The sequence below is a fragment of the Neovison vison genome, chromosome 9 (assembly GCF_020171115.1).
Source record: "Neovison vison isolate M4711 chromosome 9, ASM_NN_V1, whole genome shotgun sequence".
Classification (NCBI taxonomy): Eukaryota; Metazoa; Chordata; class Mammalia; order Carnivora; family Mustelidae; genus Neogale; species Neogale vison.
This window is the reverse complement of record NC_058099.1, coordinates 5,747,007-5,762,738: the sequence shown is the minus strand read 5'-3', so window position 1 is coordinate 5,762,738 and position 15,732 is coordinate 5,747,007. Positions and strand designations below refer to the sequence as shown.

At 56.9% G+C, this 15,732-nt stretch overlaps 1 protein-coding gene across 1 annotated transcript in view; it reads left to right on the top strand.

Moving 5' to 3' along the window:
• Positions 1 to 15,732, top strand: part of NCS1 (neuronal calcium sensor 1) — a 50,869-nt gene that overhangs the window by 20,453 nt on the left and 14,684 nt on the right. Inside the window, exons 2-3 of the mRNA XM_044264682.1 lie at positions 3,232 to 3,256; positions 14,543 to 14,681. Coding sequence (XP_044120617.1) covers positions 3,232 to 3,256; positions 14,543 to 14,681 — 164 coding nt within the window. The remainder of the gene's footprint in view (positions 1 to 3,231; positions 3,257 to 14,542; positions 14,682 to 15,732) is intronic.

Sequence of the window (15,732 nt, the reverse complement as noted above, 5' to 3'; positions counted from 1 at the left end):
TTATGTCCCCGTGATTAGACTCAGGTTGAATATTTCTGGCAGGAGGACTCTCTGGATGCCCCGTCCTCTCACGGAATCAGATCGGTTGGGGGGGGACGGGGACACGCGTTGTTGGGATGTTTCACTATTGGAGATCAAGGACAGTCGTCTTCATGGTCGTGTTTCTGTTGTGTGTTAGAGAAGATACGAGCAGCACATATCGTTGGTGATTTTATGGCTGTTGGTGCTCAGACTGAATCTAGATCAGGCAAGTCAGTGAAATAAATGAGCTGATATAAAGAAATGTCCTGAGTGAACCATTGGACAGGTGGTGGGGGGAGAATCGAGAAGGTAGCATGGGGATGGCTGAGCTCCTGGAAACCCAGAGAGAATGGTAAGAATGCAGGTCCTGGCATTGGACAGACCTGGGCAATGACCTCCTTCTGGCCATGGCCTTGGGTCCCTTCCTCAGGTCTCTGGCTCGGCTGCCTCCCTGGACAGTCTGGTTCACACTGGTCACCTCCAGGCTCCTGACCCTGGTGGAGGAGCTTCATGTAGGTGGCTGGGTCCCCAGAGGGCTGCCTGATTCCCGCCCCACCCAGGACCATCCATGGCTCCAGGCAGGGAGGCAGTGTTGACCTGCTGGCCCTGACATGGTGCCAGGAGACACCTGATGGCTTCATCTGTTTCCTAAAGGTTAATTAGCTCCTTAAAGCATCAGTAGGCCCATCGCCCCCCACCCCAGCTCCCTTCCGCCCCCCGGGGCTTGGTTGCCTGCTGATTGGTATAGGGGACCATACCAGTGGGGGAGGGGCAGCCAACTGTGTCCCCTCCCCCCATGCAGCTGTTCCATTCTGGGGACTTGGGGGAAATTTCTGAGCTGGGGAATTCCAGGGGAGCCTTCTCTGACTCCATGAGGCCAGAGGTCAGCAGTGGATCTGTCGCCCAAACTCTTACCACCCAGCTCGTGCTGTTTCTGTCACGTGATACCAAGGTCACCCAAGGTCATTCAGAGGCAGCCAGTTGGGTGTCCATCCCGGGTTCCAAAAGCGGTCCTGGCCCTGCCATTTCCTGGCAAGGTGACCTTGGGTTACTGCAAGCAAGTGGACTTGTCTGAACCTCAATCTGTTGGGAAAATGGGACCGCCACCAACCTGCGGGACTCTTTTTTTTTTAAGATTTTATTTATTTATTTGTTTGAGAGAGAGAGTGCCAGAGCAGGCGGGGAGGGGCAGAGGGAGCGGGAAAAGCAAACTCCCTGTTGTGCAGGGCACCCGACACGGGGCTCGATCCCAGGACTCTGGGATCATGACCCGAGCATAAGGCAGACTCTTCATCGACTGAGCCACGAGGCGCCCCTACCTGTGGATTCTCATGCAGAAGAGCATCGAGGCATTGTCATTTTCACACGAGCCCATTTCACAGATGAGGGAACTGAGGCTCAGAGAGGGAAGTACTTTGCCTGAGGACACAAGCTAGTAAGCTGTGGGGCTGGGTTTGAATCCAGCCAGCCTAGTCTGGCGCCACAGCCAGGAAGCTGCGCCCGGAAGCTCCTGCCGGTGCCGTGATGGGGGTCCTGTGTTTCTCCAGGTCCTGGCTTTGAGATCACCTGTGCCCCTGTAGCCCTTCACTGCCAGGTGTGGGTGGCGAGCCCAGGGCAGCTCAGCCTGGATTAGACCAAGGTCACCTTCCCTCTCCACCCCCACGCCTGACCCCCTTCCCACCTTCTACCCTCTGCCAGAACTCTCTGGGAAAATTGCATTCTTTACACCAGGTCTGGCTGATCCAAGTAACCAGCGCCTCCCACCGTAGCCGTGCCCTCTGTTTATCAGCTGCCCTCTTGAGAACTAGCCTCTTCCTCCCCCTGAGATCTGGGCTGTGCAAGGAGGATCCTGGCGGGGGGCCTCCAGCTGGCCCCCCAGGTCCTGATCCACAGCCCACCGGGTTCCAGGCTGTGGATCAGGTGGCCGAGCCACACATGGAGTGCAGACCCCCGCCCTCTCACTTCGTGTCCTGGCCCCCTTTGTGCCTCAGTTTCCCCATTTGGAGCCAGGGTGGAGGAAGGCTGTCCTCCCTCGGAGCTGTTGTCAGGGCGGCTGAGCCAAAGCACAGAGGCCCGCCCTGGCACGGAGCCAGTGGGCACTGGGTATCTGGCAGTCGGGACTGGCTTCCTTTGAGTGGGTATTTGAAAAGCAGCTTCTCAAGTCGTCGGGCACAGCAATTCAGGGATAGCCCGTGGGGCCTCCCTTCCCACTTCTCTGGGAAGAGGTTGCCATTCCGTTGTGCAGCTCACCCCCACCCAACACCCACCTTCCCGTCCATCCGTTCATCTGTGCCTGCATTCGTTCCTTCCGCAAGCCTGGCGGAGCCCGTTGGCGGGCCAGGGGCTCAGGAGCGTTCACACCCGCTTCACACCTGTTCTGATCAAATTCCTAGCACAGCTCCTGTGGCGGGTCCTAGGACTCCTGCTTTACAAATGGGGAAACTGAGGCACTTTCCCAGGGTCACCCCCGCAAAGAATGAGTGTGGCCTAGGAGGTGGTTACCTGTTCTCATTCTGTGATCCTAGAGAGAACCCTGGTTTGGTTCCAACCTGAGCCAATTTAGTACTTTTCAGAAAAAAAAGAGGGGGATTTGTTTATTCGTTTCACGGTTCAATAAAGAATGACTATTTGGACTTGGCTGGATGTTTGACCACATTATGTGGCTTGTCCCAGGTTTTGGTTCACGGCTCTGTTCTCGTCTTGCCTGTAAAAAACCTGGAACTGACCGCCGTGGGGGGCCGGAGGGCCAGGCCGAGGAGGGGAGGGGGCTGGGCGCAGCCATGTCCCAGGGGGCTGCTCAGCCTTCCTGCCCTGGCCCGCCACACGCAGGCAGGCCCCCGGGTGCCTTCTCCAACGGTGCTGTCCCCGGGCTGAGACTTGGGGGACAGCGTATCTCAAACACTGGCCTGGGTGTGAGGCTCTTTCCTGCACCCCCCAGCCCCCAGGACGGCAGGGAGAGCCAACCCCGCATGGAAGAGGCTGTTCTTGTCAGTCCTTCTAGAAGCCCAGTCGGCCTCAGGAGGGATAGGCCAGTGCTGTCCCCTGCCGGAGTGGCTGGACACGCAGCTCCTGACTGGGACAGATCATCTGGGGGACATGGGTGGGTAGGCCGCAGGGGCGGGCTGGGGAGGGCAGGAAGGAGGTTCCCCAGGTCTGCCTCTCCTAAGGCACCTCCCAGAGCTAAAAGTCTGCTTCTGTTTTCTCTTGCAGTTACCGAGAAGGAAGTCCAGCAGTGGTGAGTAGCTCGTTTCCCCCAAACTGTTGGCGGGGAGGCCTGGGCGGCTGTCAGCTTTGGGCCGAGGGGACAGCAGCGCAGCTGCCCGGAACAGGGCCATGGGGAGGGACTTCTGAGCGTGGCTGCTGTACCAGCCAGACCGGGCAGGCTTCGCTTAGATTCTTTTGTCCCCAGAGGGCTGGTGTAGGGCCAGTTGAACTGGGGTGGAGGTGGGTGTTGGGGACTCCTTGCCTTGTGTGTCATCTCTGGGGACCACCAGGCCCTGCTCACCACAGAGAGGGGTTGGGACCAGAAAAGTGTCTGGAGACTGGGTCCCAGGCCTGGCTTTGTCACTAAGTCACCAGTGGCCTTGAGAAGTCTCTTCCCATTTCTGGGGTTCAGTCACCTTTTCTATAAAGTGGTTGGTGAGACTGGGCCAAGGATGGCGAATAGGTTTTCTCTTGGATGCCAGCTCTCATCAGTCTGTAGTGGCTGCCCAGAGGGCCGGGTTAAGAAGGATTCTGAGGCTGTATGTCATGGAGTGGAGGGAAAGTATAGCAGTGAGCGGTTGACATGGGCTGGGATGGAGGAGTGATGCCTGCCTGGGCTGGGGGAGAGGGAGCGGCATGCTGATTGTCCCCTGGTCCCCTGCGGAATGTCGCAGAATGTGGAGCTGGCAGGGGAGGCTCATATGAAGGGAGACTTGAGGTGGGGGGGGTCGGAGGGGAGGAGGCAAGCCTGGAGAACTTCTAGGCAAGTTGGGTGGGTGAGAAATGGATCTAGAATCCTGACCAGGCCTCAAGTGATTCTCTGAGCCTCAGTTTCCCCGTGTGTATAATGGGAATGATGATGTCCTGGGAAGACATTCCCTGTGAGGGTCATAGCACCGTGCCCAAGAGATGACAGCCACGGTGGGTGGTCTTCTGTGTGCCGTTCAGATGGGGAACTGAGGCCTAGAGAGGGCCCCCATCACAGCCAGGGCATGGCAGGCCTGCAAGGATCCATGCCCAGAGACTCTGGGGCCGCTCCGGGGGTGGGGTGTGCAGGGCCAGGCTCCCCTAGGGGCCACTCCGTACAGCTCCCTGTCCCTGAGTCCAGGCTGTGGAGGGCAGGAGCTGTGGCCACCCTGCCCAGCTCTGCTCACCCCATGCTGGACATCTAGCCCAGTGGCCAGAACCCAGATGGTGAGCCGGTTCCTCCTGAGGAGTTGGTGGGGCAGGAGCAGGGGAGGAGCGCATGTGGAGGGAGCAGCAGCCGCCGCCTTTTCCGCCCCTACATCCGAGGACCAACATGTGGGTCTGATCTGCCTCTGACCTCCTTTTCACTTCTCCGCTTCCCCAGGTGAGCGTTCCAGAAACGTTCCTACTTCTAGGTCTTTATCCCCATGGCTCTGCCTTCCAGAACTCCCCGCCCTTCCTTCCTGGGCCTTTGTCTGCTCATATCTCCCTTCCGGAACTACCCACCCTTCTTTCTTTTCCTTTTTTTTTTTTTTTTTTAAAGATTTTATTTATTTATTTGACAGAGAGAGATTACAAGTAGGCAGAGAGGCAGGCAGAGAGAGAGAGGAGGAAGCAGGCTCCCTGCAGAGCAGAGAGCCCAATGTGGGACTCGATCCCAGGACCCTGAGATCATGACCTGAGCCGAAGGCAGAGGCTTAACCCACTGAGCCACCCAGGCGCCCCCCACCCTTCTTTCTGACCTTCCTAGGCCAACTGAGATCGCCTTTCCCCAGGCTCACCTGCATATCACCTCCTCCAGGAAGCCTTCCGGGATTCCCCGTCTGTACATAATCCCCCTCCTTCCGACCTGACAGCCAGAGGAGTCATTGTTGAACAAAAACCTGACAGTGTCTGGCTTCGGCATGGTTATAGGAGGATGAGGACGGCTGTGGTCTGACCCTGTTGACCCTGCCAGTCTTACCACCATCTCCTTCTGCCCCCTGGCCTGCCTGAATTGCTGTCTGTTCCTGAACTCACCTTACCCCCTGGGTCTTCCTGACCTTGGCCTGGCCTCTCCCCGTCCTGGGGACACCCCTCCGCCTCTTTGCTTGGCTTCTCTCTCCCTACCCTCAGGGCTTCATTCCTGAGACCGCCTGGGCCCTCAGGTTAGCTTAGGGGACCCACCACAGCTGCAGACTCAGCTGGCAACAGTTACTCATCTGTGAGCCTCCCTGCCTCCTTTCCTGGCTCTGAGGGCAGGCCCTGTACTGTTTGCCCCTGGGCCCCCAGAGCCCGGCCACGGCAGGTGCTCCGCTCCCAGGAAGCACGTCCCGTGCTTCACGTACATTGCTCTTGACTTTCCGGAGCTGCCCTGGGGTCCGACAGGGCTGCGATCTGTCCTGGACAGCTGGCGGATGCTTTCCCAGCGCTGCCGTGTGCTTAGCGAGCTCTCGGACGTGGCCTCGTTCAGTTCCTCCCTGCTGTCACCCAGAGAAGTGACCCAACATGGCATTTCCTAGATGGGGCTGCTGAGCCCCCAGGCCCTGCCTTGCTCACACCTGTGCTTCTGCCAGGGGAAGGCAGAGCAGAGCAGCCAGACGGGCTTCGGAACCAGGGCGCCGGACTTGGGGACCCACACCCCAGGACCTGCGTGAGCAATCTGGAGCAAGTTATTGGATGTGTTGGTACCTTGGTTTTCCCATCTGGAGAGTTAACCTTTATAGGAATATTGTAAAGAACAAATGATCTAATTCACATAAACCGTCTGGAGCACAGCCAAGTTACATTCTCTCTGCCGGTGGTGCTAATAATAATGACATCAGTATCGTCATCAGTACGAGCCATGGAGCAGTCCTCCAAGTCCCCTTCTCCTTATGACAATGGGGAAACTGAGTCCCAGACAGGTGGAGTGACTTTGGTTCTTTTGCCAAGCTGCTATTTCAGCTACAACCTGGACAAGGACTTGGCCGTGGAGGGGAGTTCCAGGCACAGGGAAGAGCAATCGGCAGGTGCACAGGGAATAGACTTGGTGTGTTCAAGGAACAGCAGGGAGGCCGTAGAGGCTGGCCCTTGGAGAGCCGTCGTGGAGGCTGCCGTAACAGAGCCGGGGCCCTGGGCCTTGTGACATGTAGCCCTTGCCATAGGGTGACTCTCTCTGAAGAGCTTATAAAGACAAGAACTGATCTTTCTTTGCCAGAAAGTTCTGTGGGCCTCAAGTACATGTCCTTTGGTTCATTTTGGTGGTGCCTTCAAGCCTAGGAGACAGCCAACTCAGTGCTTTCCACTGGCCTTCCTGGGTCAGTCCCCGACCCACCTCACTGTGGTGTTCTAGAATCCCATAGGGCGAAGCTAGCCTGGGGATAGTTAAACAGGGACACTCATACCTCCACCCTTTCCGCTGGTGCCCACAGCAGACATTGGTAATGGATCACAGATTATAGCACTCGATCAGTTTCCTCCAGGGCTCTGGGCGGCCAGTGCCATTGTTGCTGGCAAACAAAATGAGCCCTTCTGTTCTCCCTCAACTGGCCCGAATGTCACTGGTTCACTGGCACTGTAGGTGGCCCGCCGTCCCCTCTGTCTTTTGCACAGGAAGCGGGTGAGATGAGCTCCTGTGTCCCAAGTGCCCTGGGCCGTTCTCAGAGGACACTTTGCCACCACAGCCCCCAGGCAGCCCCTTCACATCTCAGAGAGCTCTTGGGGCACCCAACAGCTGGGGGCAGTGCTGACGCCAGCCCTCCCTGGGAAGACGTGGGCTTCCCAGGATCACTCACCTCCCCTTCTCCCATGGCCTCACTGGGCACCCCCCCCCAACACACACTTGCTGACCCTCACCCACACCACGCTCATTTCTACCTCTGAACCCCTCATCCTTGCTGTTCCCTCTGCACCCAGTTCTTGGCATCGCCAGCCCAGGGTCCTCTCTTCGGAGAGGCGTGCCCTGACCGCCCCGTCTCTGTTTCTCCAGCATGCTCTAGGATCCCCTTATTTTGTGCAGACTTTCAGTAGCCACAATGCAGCGGGGAACCAAGGCCCAGGGCTTTTTCCCTTTCTTTTTTTTTTTTTTTTTTTTTTTTTTTAAAGATTTTATTTATTTATTTGACAGACAGAGATCACAAGTAGGCACAGAGGCAGGCAGAGAGGGTGGGGGAAGCAGGCTCCCCGCCGAGCAGAGAGCCCGATGCAGGGCTCAATCCCAGGACCCCGTGATCATGACCCGAGAGCTGAAGGCAGAGGCTTTAACCCACTGAGCTACCCAGGCACCCTCCTTTTTTTTTTTTTTAAGATTTTATTTTATTTTATTTTTTTAAAAGATTTTATTTATTTTTTTGACAGACAGAGATCACAAGTAGGCAGAGAGGCAGGCAGAGAGGAGGAAGCAGGCTCCCCGAAGAGCAGAGAGCCCGATGTGGGGCTTGATCCCAGGACCCTGAGATCATGACCTGAGCCGAAGGCAGCGGCTTAACCCACTGAGCCACCCAGGCACCCCTTTAAGATTTTATTTTTAAGTCATCTCTGCACCCAGCATGGAGCTCAGACTCACAACCTCAAGATTAAGAGCCCCTTGTTCCTCCGGCTAAGCCCAAGGCCCAGGGCTCTTACCTGATTCTATGATTGGTCATAGACCGCCCAGGGAGCAGAAGCTGAACCGGGGGTTGCACTTGGGCCTTGGTGCTGGTCGGGCGCGGGTCTTCGGGAGAGCCCAGGCCCCAGGTTGTCAGGAGCACAGGCCAGCCTGCAGCCGTGGGGTGCCCAGGCCAGCCTCATCAGGGCTCAGTCTACACCAGGCTCCTGCTGGCGGCCCCCTCGGGGTCATCTCAGGGGCTCCCTGCCCCGCGCTGCTGTGTGGTTCTCTGTATTTGCAGGGAGTGGGCTGGAGGCTGAGAGGTCAGGCTAGTGTCGGGGTCCACATGCTGAGCCCGGCTTGTTGCCGTGGAAGGTGAGGACCCGCAGTGTGGGCTAAGAAGCTGCGGCAGGTCCCAGGCCCTTGCGGATGATTGTGAAATTGCCATCGCTCGGAGGACAGAGAGAAAGCAGACAGAAGACCTTGGGGGCTGGAGGAGGCGGGGAGGGCAGGAAGGAAGAGGCTTCTTCCTCATGGGTGTGCGTGGGATCCTCCTCCAGGATCTGTGCAGCGAGGGGAGCAGCACAGGAGGGGGTTGTTTGAGAGAGAATGGGAGAAGAATCCGTCGGGTGCACCACAGAGGCAGCTGGGCCCGCGCTGGCAGCGGGTGGCGGGTGGGGGTAAAGCGCTCCCTTGTATCCGTCTATCCCTCACCCTTCCCGCTGCAGAAGGCTGTTTTACCCTGGGCCTGGCGGGAGAGGGGCATGCAGGCCGGGAGAGGGCCTGGCCTCAAGCTGGCTCCCATGTGGTGGGGGTCCCTGGGAACTGAGTCCTAGCAGGCTGGGGCCTTTGGGCCTTGCTCGGGGTCCTCCGAGAATGGGAAGCAGAGCTGGAGTTGGACCCCTGTGTCACAGCGAGGATTCGTTCAGTCACTCTCCATTCAGTTGTCTGCTCAGAAAGTCTTTACTGAGCACCTGCTATGTGCCAGGCCAGTGCAGGGGGGCTGGGGGCAGGTGGAGACAGGTGCCTGGAGTTCCCTGGGGGAGGGGGATACAGGCACAGCCCAGGCTGGCATGGTGGGGAAGCTCCTTCCGGAAGTGGCATTCAGCCTTTGCTGCTTTATGAAACGACAGGTTTCTTTACTCCTTTGCCTTTCAAAGACGTGTAAGAGAGCACTGGTCAGGTCTGCGACTTTCTCTTCTTATCCCCACCCTGTCTCGAACTGCCGGCCCCCAACATAGCCAACCCCATCAAATGCCTGTGCTTAGCTGGCCGGACAGCATGTCCCCAGTGCGCTCAGACGCTGTGCCTGTTTCCCGGGCTTGGCCACATTGCTTTCTGTGCGATTCCCAGACCCGCCTCTGGCCCCCAGGGAGCCAAGACCCTTATTCTCGAACAAGATTTCAAGGCTGGCGACAGGTACCAAGATAACTGATTGAACAAAATGTCATCTTCTTGCCTCAATAAAAAGATGACTTAATATAAAAAATTAGCTTCCATGAGTCCTAAGGACGGTTTACAAAAGAGAAGGCAAATCTAGGGAGAGTCATGATTGTAGTTTTGTTTTGTTTTTCAAAGGTTTTGTTTTCTGCAGCAGCCTTTTTTTTTTTTTTTGCAGCATCCTTTTTATTTATTTTTTTATTTTTTAAAGATTTTTTATTTATTTATGTGACAGATCACAAGTATGCAGAGAGAGAGCGAGAAAGAGAGAGAGAGAGAGAGGAGGAAGCAGGCTCCCCGCCGAGCAGAGAGCCCAATGTGGGGCTCGATCCCAGGATCCTGGGATCATGATCTGAGCCGAAGGCAGAGGCTTTAACCCACTGAGCCACCCAGGCACCCCAGCACCCTTTTTAAAAGTAGCTCATTTTTTAGCAGATGATGGTTAATTGTGTTCAAGGTTCAAGGATCTATGTGGATATAAGCAACTCTTATTATGTAGGATTTTCTATATCGCATGCTGTCTTAAACCAAACTGTGTCTGTATTTGTTATTTTTATACCTGATCTAGAGTATTCTGTAATGATTTTAGTTACTTTTTTTTAATGTGGTGAAATACACATCATGTGAAATTTATTATCCTAACCATTAAGGCCGTTATGGGAGTGGCCTTCGCACAGGGCTGAGTGAGTAGATGGAACCGGGGCATCAGGGGTCTTGGTACACTGGAGCCTGCTCCTTGGGGCACCTGGCAGGACAGGGCGGCCAGGTTGGGGGGGGGGGTCCGTGTCCGTGACATCTTGGGCTCTGCTCTGTGGGAGAGGTTGGGGCTGGAGCTTGGCGTCCAGCAGATGTCCAGGACGTCCTTTGCCATCTACCACACTATTGCCATTTGCCGAAGCTCACCCAGGGCCTGGGGGCAGGTGCTGTGTTGGTTCCCACATCATGGATCGGTAAACCTAGGCTCAGGAAGAGGAAGTCACCTGCCCAGGATCACACACAGGTCCAGGGTGGTCCTGGGATCGAGCCACGTCTAATGGGGAAGCCCGAGCCCATCCTTTTCAGTTCTTTAAACTCTAAAAAAAATTAAACTTCTTTTATAAAGAAATTATAAACTAAATTGTAAACTAAAAAAAAAATTGTAAACTTCTTTTACAAATTTTGGAATTTGTGTGTGTTCAGTGCATGGAGCTAGTAATAATAAACAAAATAAAAAGATCTTCCCTGCTTCCTTTCCACCACGTATGACACTTGACTTGCGGGGACTGTTGATCCCAGAGCATGACTCTGTCTGCAGTGGCCAGGGGGCGTGTCTCTAAGGGAAATATAGAAGCTGAGAAGGAAAAGGTGGGTGGGAGTCAGCAGGGAAGGGGGGGAAGTGAGGGCTGAACAGAAGGGGTGCTGAGTGATGGCACTGAGCCAGGGCAAGATGTAACCTTCCCCAGCCTCAGTTTCCCCATCTGTAAAATGGGCAAAATTGTCCTTGCCTCCTGGGCTCATTGGGACCATGGGGTGAAATTAGGCTTAGAAGGCACGTAGCCATTTGCCTGGCTCTCAGTAGGCCCCGGTAGTAGCTGTCACTCAGGAGCACAGAAGACTCAGGTGCCAGACCCCCTCTAGCTTATGGGGTTCCCAGAGGACGTCTAGTTCGGTGGTTCTCAGCTGGAGTGTTCCACTCCCGGGGGATATTTGGCCTCTGTTTGGAGACACCTTTGTCCCAACTTGGGGGCAGGCACTACGGATAGCTAGCAGATAGAGGCCAGGGCCACAGGACAGCCCACCCCCCCGATAATCTTCCAATCCCAAATGTCAGAGGTGCTGCGGTGGGGAAACCCTGCCTCCGGAGCCGGTCTGAGTCACTTGTTTTAGCAGCAGGGAAACTGAGGGGCATTGCAGGGAAGGGGTCCCTCGAGGTCCCTCTCCCAGCAAGACAGGATGGGGCCAGGCTTGGCGCAGATTTCCTGTCGGCTGTGTGTCTGAAGGAGAGCGGAAGGGACCTGGGCTTGTTGGAACCTGAGGCCTGGCCATGGGAGGGGGATGGGGTCACGTCGCTCAGTCGTCCTGGGGACAAAAGTCCTGGACATGCACTTCATCACAAGGCAGCAGCCCCTCCCCCTCCACCCCAGGTGCCCTGCAGGCAGTGGGAAGGGGGCATGTGCTGGGGTAGGGTGTCCCACCGCTGGAGGGTAGGCGGCGCCTCAGGACTGGACCCTTTTGTGAAGTCCTGCCCAGAGCTGTGACAACTCACAGGGTGAATTAGGAGTCGGGGTAACCAGGGTGTCTGGGACAGCTCCCCCATCTCTGCTCCGGCGAGGCAGGGTGCCCCCGCCTTCTAATGATGAACGACGGGGTGGCACAGTGGTTGGGGGGCACGTGCTTTGTGTTTCCACCGGCTGGAGGAGGGGTGGGTGGGAGGCAGGAGACCTGGGTCTGAGCCCTGATCCTGCGGCTAACGATCTGTGCAATGTTGAGCCGCTCTCTCGCCCTCTCTGAGACCCCCAGTTCCCTGTCGCAGAGGGTAGGGGGACATCCGTGGTTCTCTAGCCATCTAAAGGAAGCTCTAGGGTTCTGGCCAGGGTCCTTGGGGCTCAGGGAGGCGCCAGATGCCTGGGCTCGCCCTCTTTCTGTCCCTGCCTGGCAGTTTGTATGCCCATCCGTCCATTCATCGATCCATCCATCTCTTTGGACAGACATTTACTGAACCCCCATCATACACCAGCGCCTGTCCTGGGCACGGGGCACTGCTACATCAGGGAGATTACAGTTGGACGGGGACACAGCCTGGAGACAAACAGGACATGGTGTGCTGGGGTCTCTGGGGGCTGAGGGAGCAGAGGAGCCTGCGAGGTCCTAGGGGTTGAGTGTGGAAGGGGGAGGTGCCCAGCAAGAGGAGGCCGGGCCATCGGGCAGCCTCTAATTGGCATCTCCCCTGCAGGTGGGCTTCTTGGGGCCCCACCGTGACAGCCTCTGCAGGGGGAACCGGACAGGCCCCCCGAAGGCTCCCCACTGAGGCTGGCCTCCTGCGCCCCTGCCTGTCCCCAGTTACCCCCGCAGGACCTCCGCTGCGGGCTCAGGCAGCTGCTCTCCCTGCTGAGGGCTCCTGCCGCTGAGCTAACCGCCTTCCAGTCCAAGAGCCCGCCCCCCTGGGGAGCCACCCGCAGGGACCCTCCAGGGAGGCTTTTGTCTTCTCTTTATTGTCTTTAACAGTCTCTGCGGATCATTTAAGTAACATATATCCATTGTGGGGAAATGAGAAGCTCAGGGGGAGGCCCCCCAATCAGGCATCCAGAGGGATCTGGGGATGTTGGAGCCTGCCCCCACATGACCCCCAAGTCCTGGCACCAGACACTTCCCCTCCTCCTGCCCAGGGACCTGTCTTGGCCAGAGAGCCTGGGCTCATGGACCAGATCTTGTCCTTGAAATGCTCCTTCTCCCTGGCTGTGTATGTGTGTGTCCTGCCTGGCTATAAAGCTTGGACCAAGAGCACCCCGCTGGGAAGGAGAATTTACAGGAGGGAACTGCACAGGCTGGGTCCCTTTCTGGTTCCGGTGGTGGGAAGGGTGCCTGACCTCTTGCCTCATCTGCAAACCCACTTCGCAGGGCAGAGGCGACTCACGAGGAACAGCCGTGAAGACTGAGCTCAGCACCCGGGGCTTGGGGACTGTTGCCAAAGGTCCAGGTGGAGGGTGAGGTGGGGGCCACCCTGAGTTACAGAACAGGGACCTGGCCTCCCTGGGCCTCTGCTGCCTCAAGGTACCCAGGGGGAGGGCCGGCTATGGGCACCCACTTCAGCCCCCCCCAGGCATGAAGCCCCCCCCACTGCATTCCGTCTTCCAGCCTCCCCTGCACCCCAGCAAGGCTCATGCCCGAGGAGCAGCTGATACATTAGCAAGAATCTTCTTTTCTTTTTTTTTCTTTTTAAGATTTTATTTATTTATTTGACAGAGACAGTGTGCTTACAAGCAGGGAGGGGCAGCAGAGGGAGAGAGAGAAGCAGGCGCTCTGCTGACCAGGGAGCCCGATGCAAGGCTCAAACTCATGACCTGAGCCTAAGGCAGACACTTAACCGACGGAGCCACCAGGCGCCCCTCTTATTTTCTTGTTCACATCTGATCTCAGTTCTGAGGCTGTAGATCCCTGAGTATCCTACATGTGCCTTTAGGTCCTTACGTGTGAAGTGTCCCCCCTAGGCCCGTTAGATTGTTCCCTGGGGGCAGGAGGACAGCGGGTGCCCGGAATCCTTGGACACGAGGGTCTTGGAACAATGCAGCAGGTGAATTTCAGCAACCCTGTGTCTGTGAGCTTCTGGTCTCTTTGGTGTCTGCCTTCCACCCAGCTCTAGTCTGGATTGCAAGGATGAGCAAGTCCCTCCTGAGCCTCAGCTTTCCCATCCTTTAAATGGGCTTAACTGCAGACCTGCTCACCGGCTGCGTGGGCGGCCCGGGAGAATGTGTTTGCAGGGAAGGGCGCAGAGAGCTAAGGGCTGGGAGCAGATAATGGCTGATCCCTCGCTCCCTTCCCTTTATGCTGGGAAATCTCCTCCTCCAGCTGGGTTGCTAAGCTACACACAGGAGCCGACTCATGAATTGTTTTACAACAACTCATCTGAGTTCATAACACTAAAGATCATGCTGCTGCTGATCTCTTATGCCCAGCCCTGGGGTAGGTATGTTACACGATCATCTCATCTGATCCTAACAAGGTAGCTGTGAGAGCTGGCCCCGTTTATGGAGGAGGGGATGGAGGCTCAGAGACAGGAAGGCACTTGCCCAAGGTTGCACAGCCAGCAAGGAGCAAAGCTGGGATTTGGAGTACAAAGCCAGGCCGCTGTCCGTGGGCTCTGTGGCTGCAGGATTCTGGAACAAACTAGGGCACCCTGTGCGCTCGCTGCCCTGCTCCGGTGTCCTTCAGCGCAGATCCCTGGGAACAAAGGTGGGGGAGGGGGTGTGCATATTGTGGGGCGCAGGCGTGTGGGAGGAGCCAGCTGCCGGCCCCATATGGTGGCTCTGCCTACTCTGTGGTGTCAGGAGAGGCTCAGTGGAGAAGGTGGGGGAGGCGGGAGTGGTTGGTGTAAGGGTGCTACTTTGGGGAGCTGGTTCGGATGAGTTTTGTTTTAGCCCCGCCGCGTGGTTGGGGGCAGGCAGGGGGGTTCATTCTCATGGTACCTCTTATCCCCCTTGCATGGTTGAGGCTCTGAGAGATGCAGTCACCTGTCCCAGGTCACCCAGCTGGCCAGAGGCAGAGGAAGTGCAGCCCAACACCCCCCACGGGGCTCACAGCCTCCCGGGGTGCTAGGTGGGGGGCTGCCGGCAGGAGGGTGATGTCAGCGCCTCCTTTCCCCTCTCTGGCCTGGTCTGCTACCTCTAGGTACAAAGGCTTCATCAAGGACTGCCCCAGCGGGCAGCTGGACGCTGCAGGCTTCCAGAAAATCTACAAGCAGTTCTTCCCATTTGGAGATCCTACCAAGTTCGCCACATTTGTTTTCAACGTGTTTGATGAAAACAAGGTGAGCTGGGCATGGACGGGCCCGCGCCCGGCGCAGAGCCCCCTCCCTCCTGCAGGCTCCCGCCGCACCTCCACACCCACGCTTTTCTGCCAGCGTTCCCTTCTGGAGAAGGCACACACGCGCGCACACACACGCAGTGTGCACATGCACACACAGGCACACACGCCTGCGTATGCGCACACGTGCACACACGAACGCAACGCACACACTTACACCTGCTCCACGGAGACGTACACGCGCGCACACATATGTATACCTTGACCTTTTTCTTACAAGCACAGAATGCAAATGCCTACAGGGATAATAACCAGATTTAGAATCATCCGCACTGACATCCACCGAGCACGGACTGTGTGCAAAACTTTCTAGGTGGACTATTTACAACCAGCTCCCTGCGGGGTATGTCCTTTGAACACCCCCGTTTTGCAGATGGGGAAACTGAGGCTCTGAGCAGCATACAGAACCGGGGTGGGGGGCGGTCATTCATTCGCACCTGGCCGCTTTCTCAGAGCATCGTGTTTTCGAGTCTCATCTTGGCGGATCCACGGTCAGGCCCCCACAGTCCTCAGCACCGTGTCCCACGCCTGTATTTTTCCAGGCTTCCTCGTGTTCACGGTGGATTTACTGTAACTTGTTTTCACATTCTGTCCTGTTGGGCCCTCGGACTTGGATTGTCACACCCGGCTTTCTCCCCAGGTGCCCTCAGGCTGACAGTCACACTGCCTGGCCCTGGGAAGAGCTCTGCCCTTCCCCAGCCTCAGTTTCCCTATTTGCAAAACAAACAGGTGGGATTAAACAGTCTAGAGCCTTGCCCTCCTCCAAAGTCTGGGAGCCTGTGGCTCTGGGCCAAGGGGAAAGGGGATCTCCAGGCGGCCCTTGCCCGGAGAGGGGGTGTGTGTATTGGCGGCACCTTCTGGCTCTTTCTCCCATCAGATGTGGAGTTGGGCTCTGCCTTTGGCCTCACTCTTTCTTCTCTTCCTTCTGCCTGGCCTGATTCATCTGTGATCCTACCCCCCACCCCGTCCCTGTCCCCTGTCTCCCGTCCTCTCCG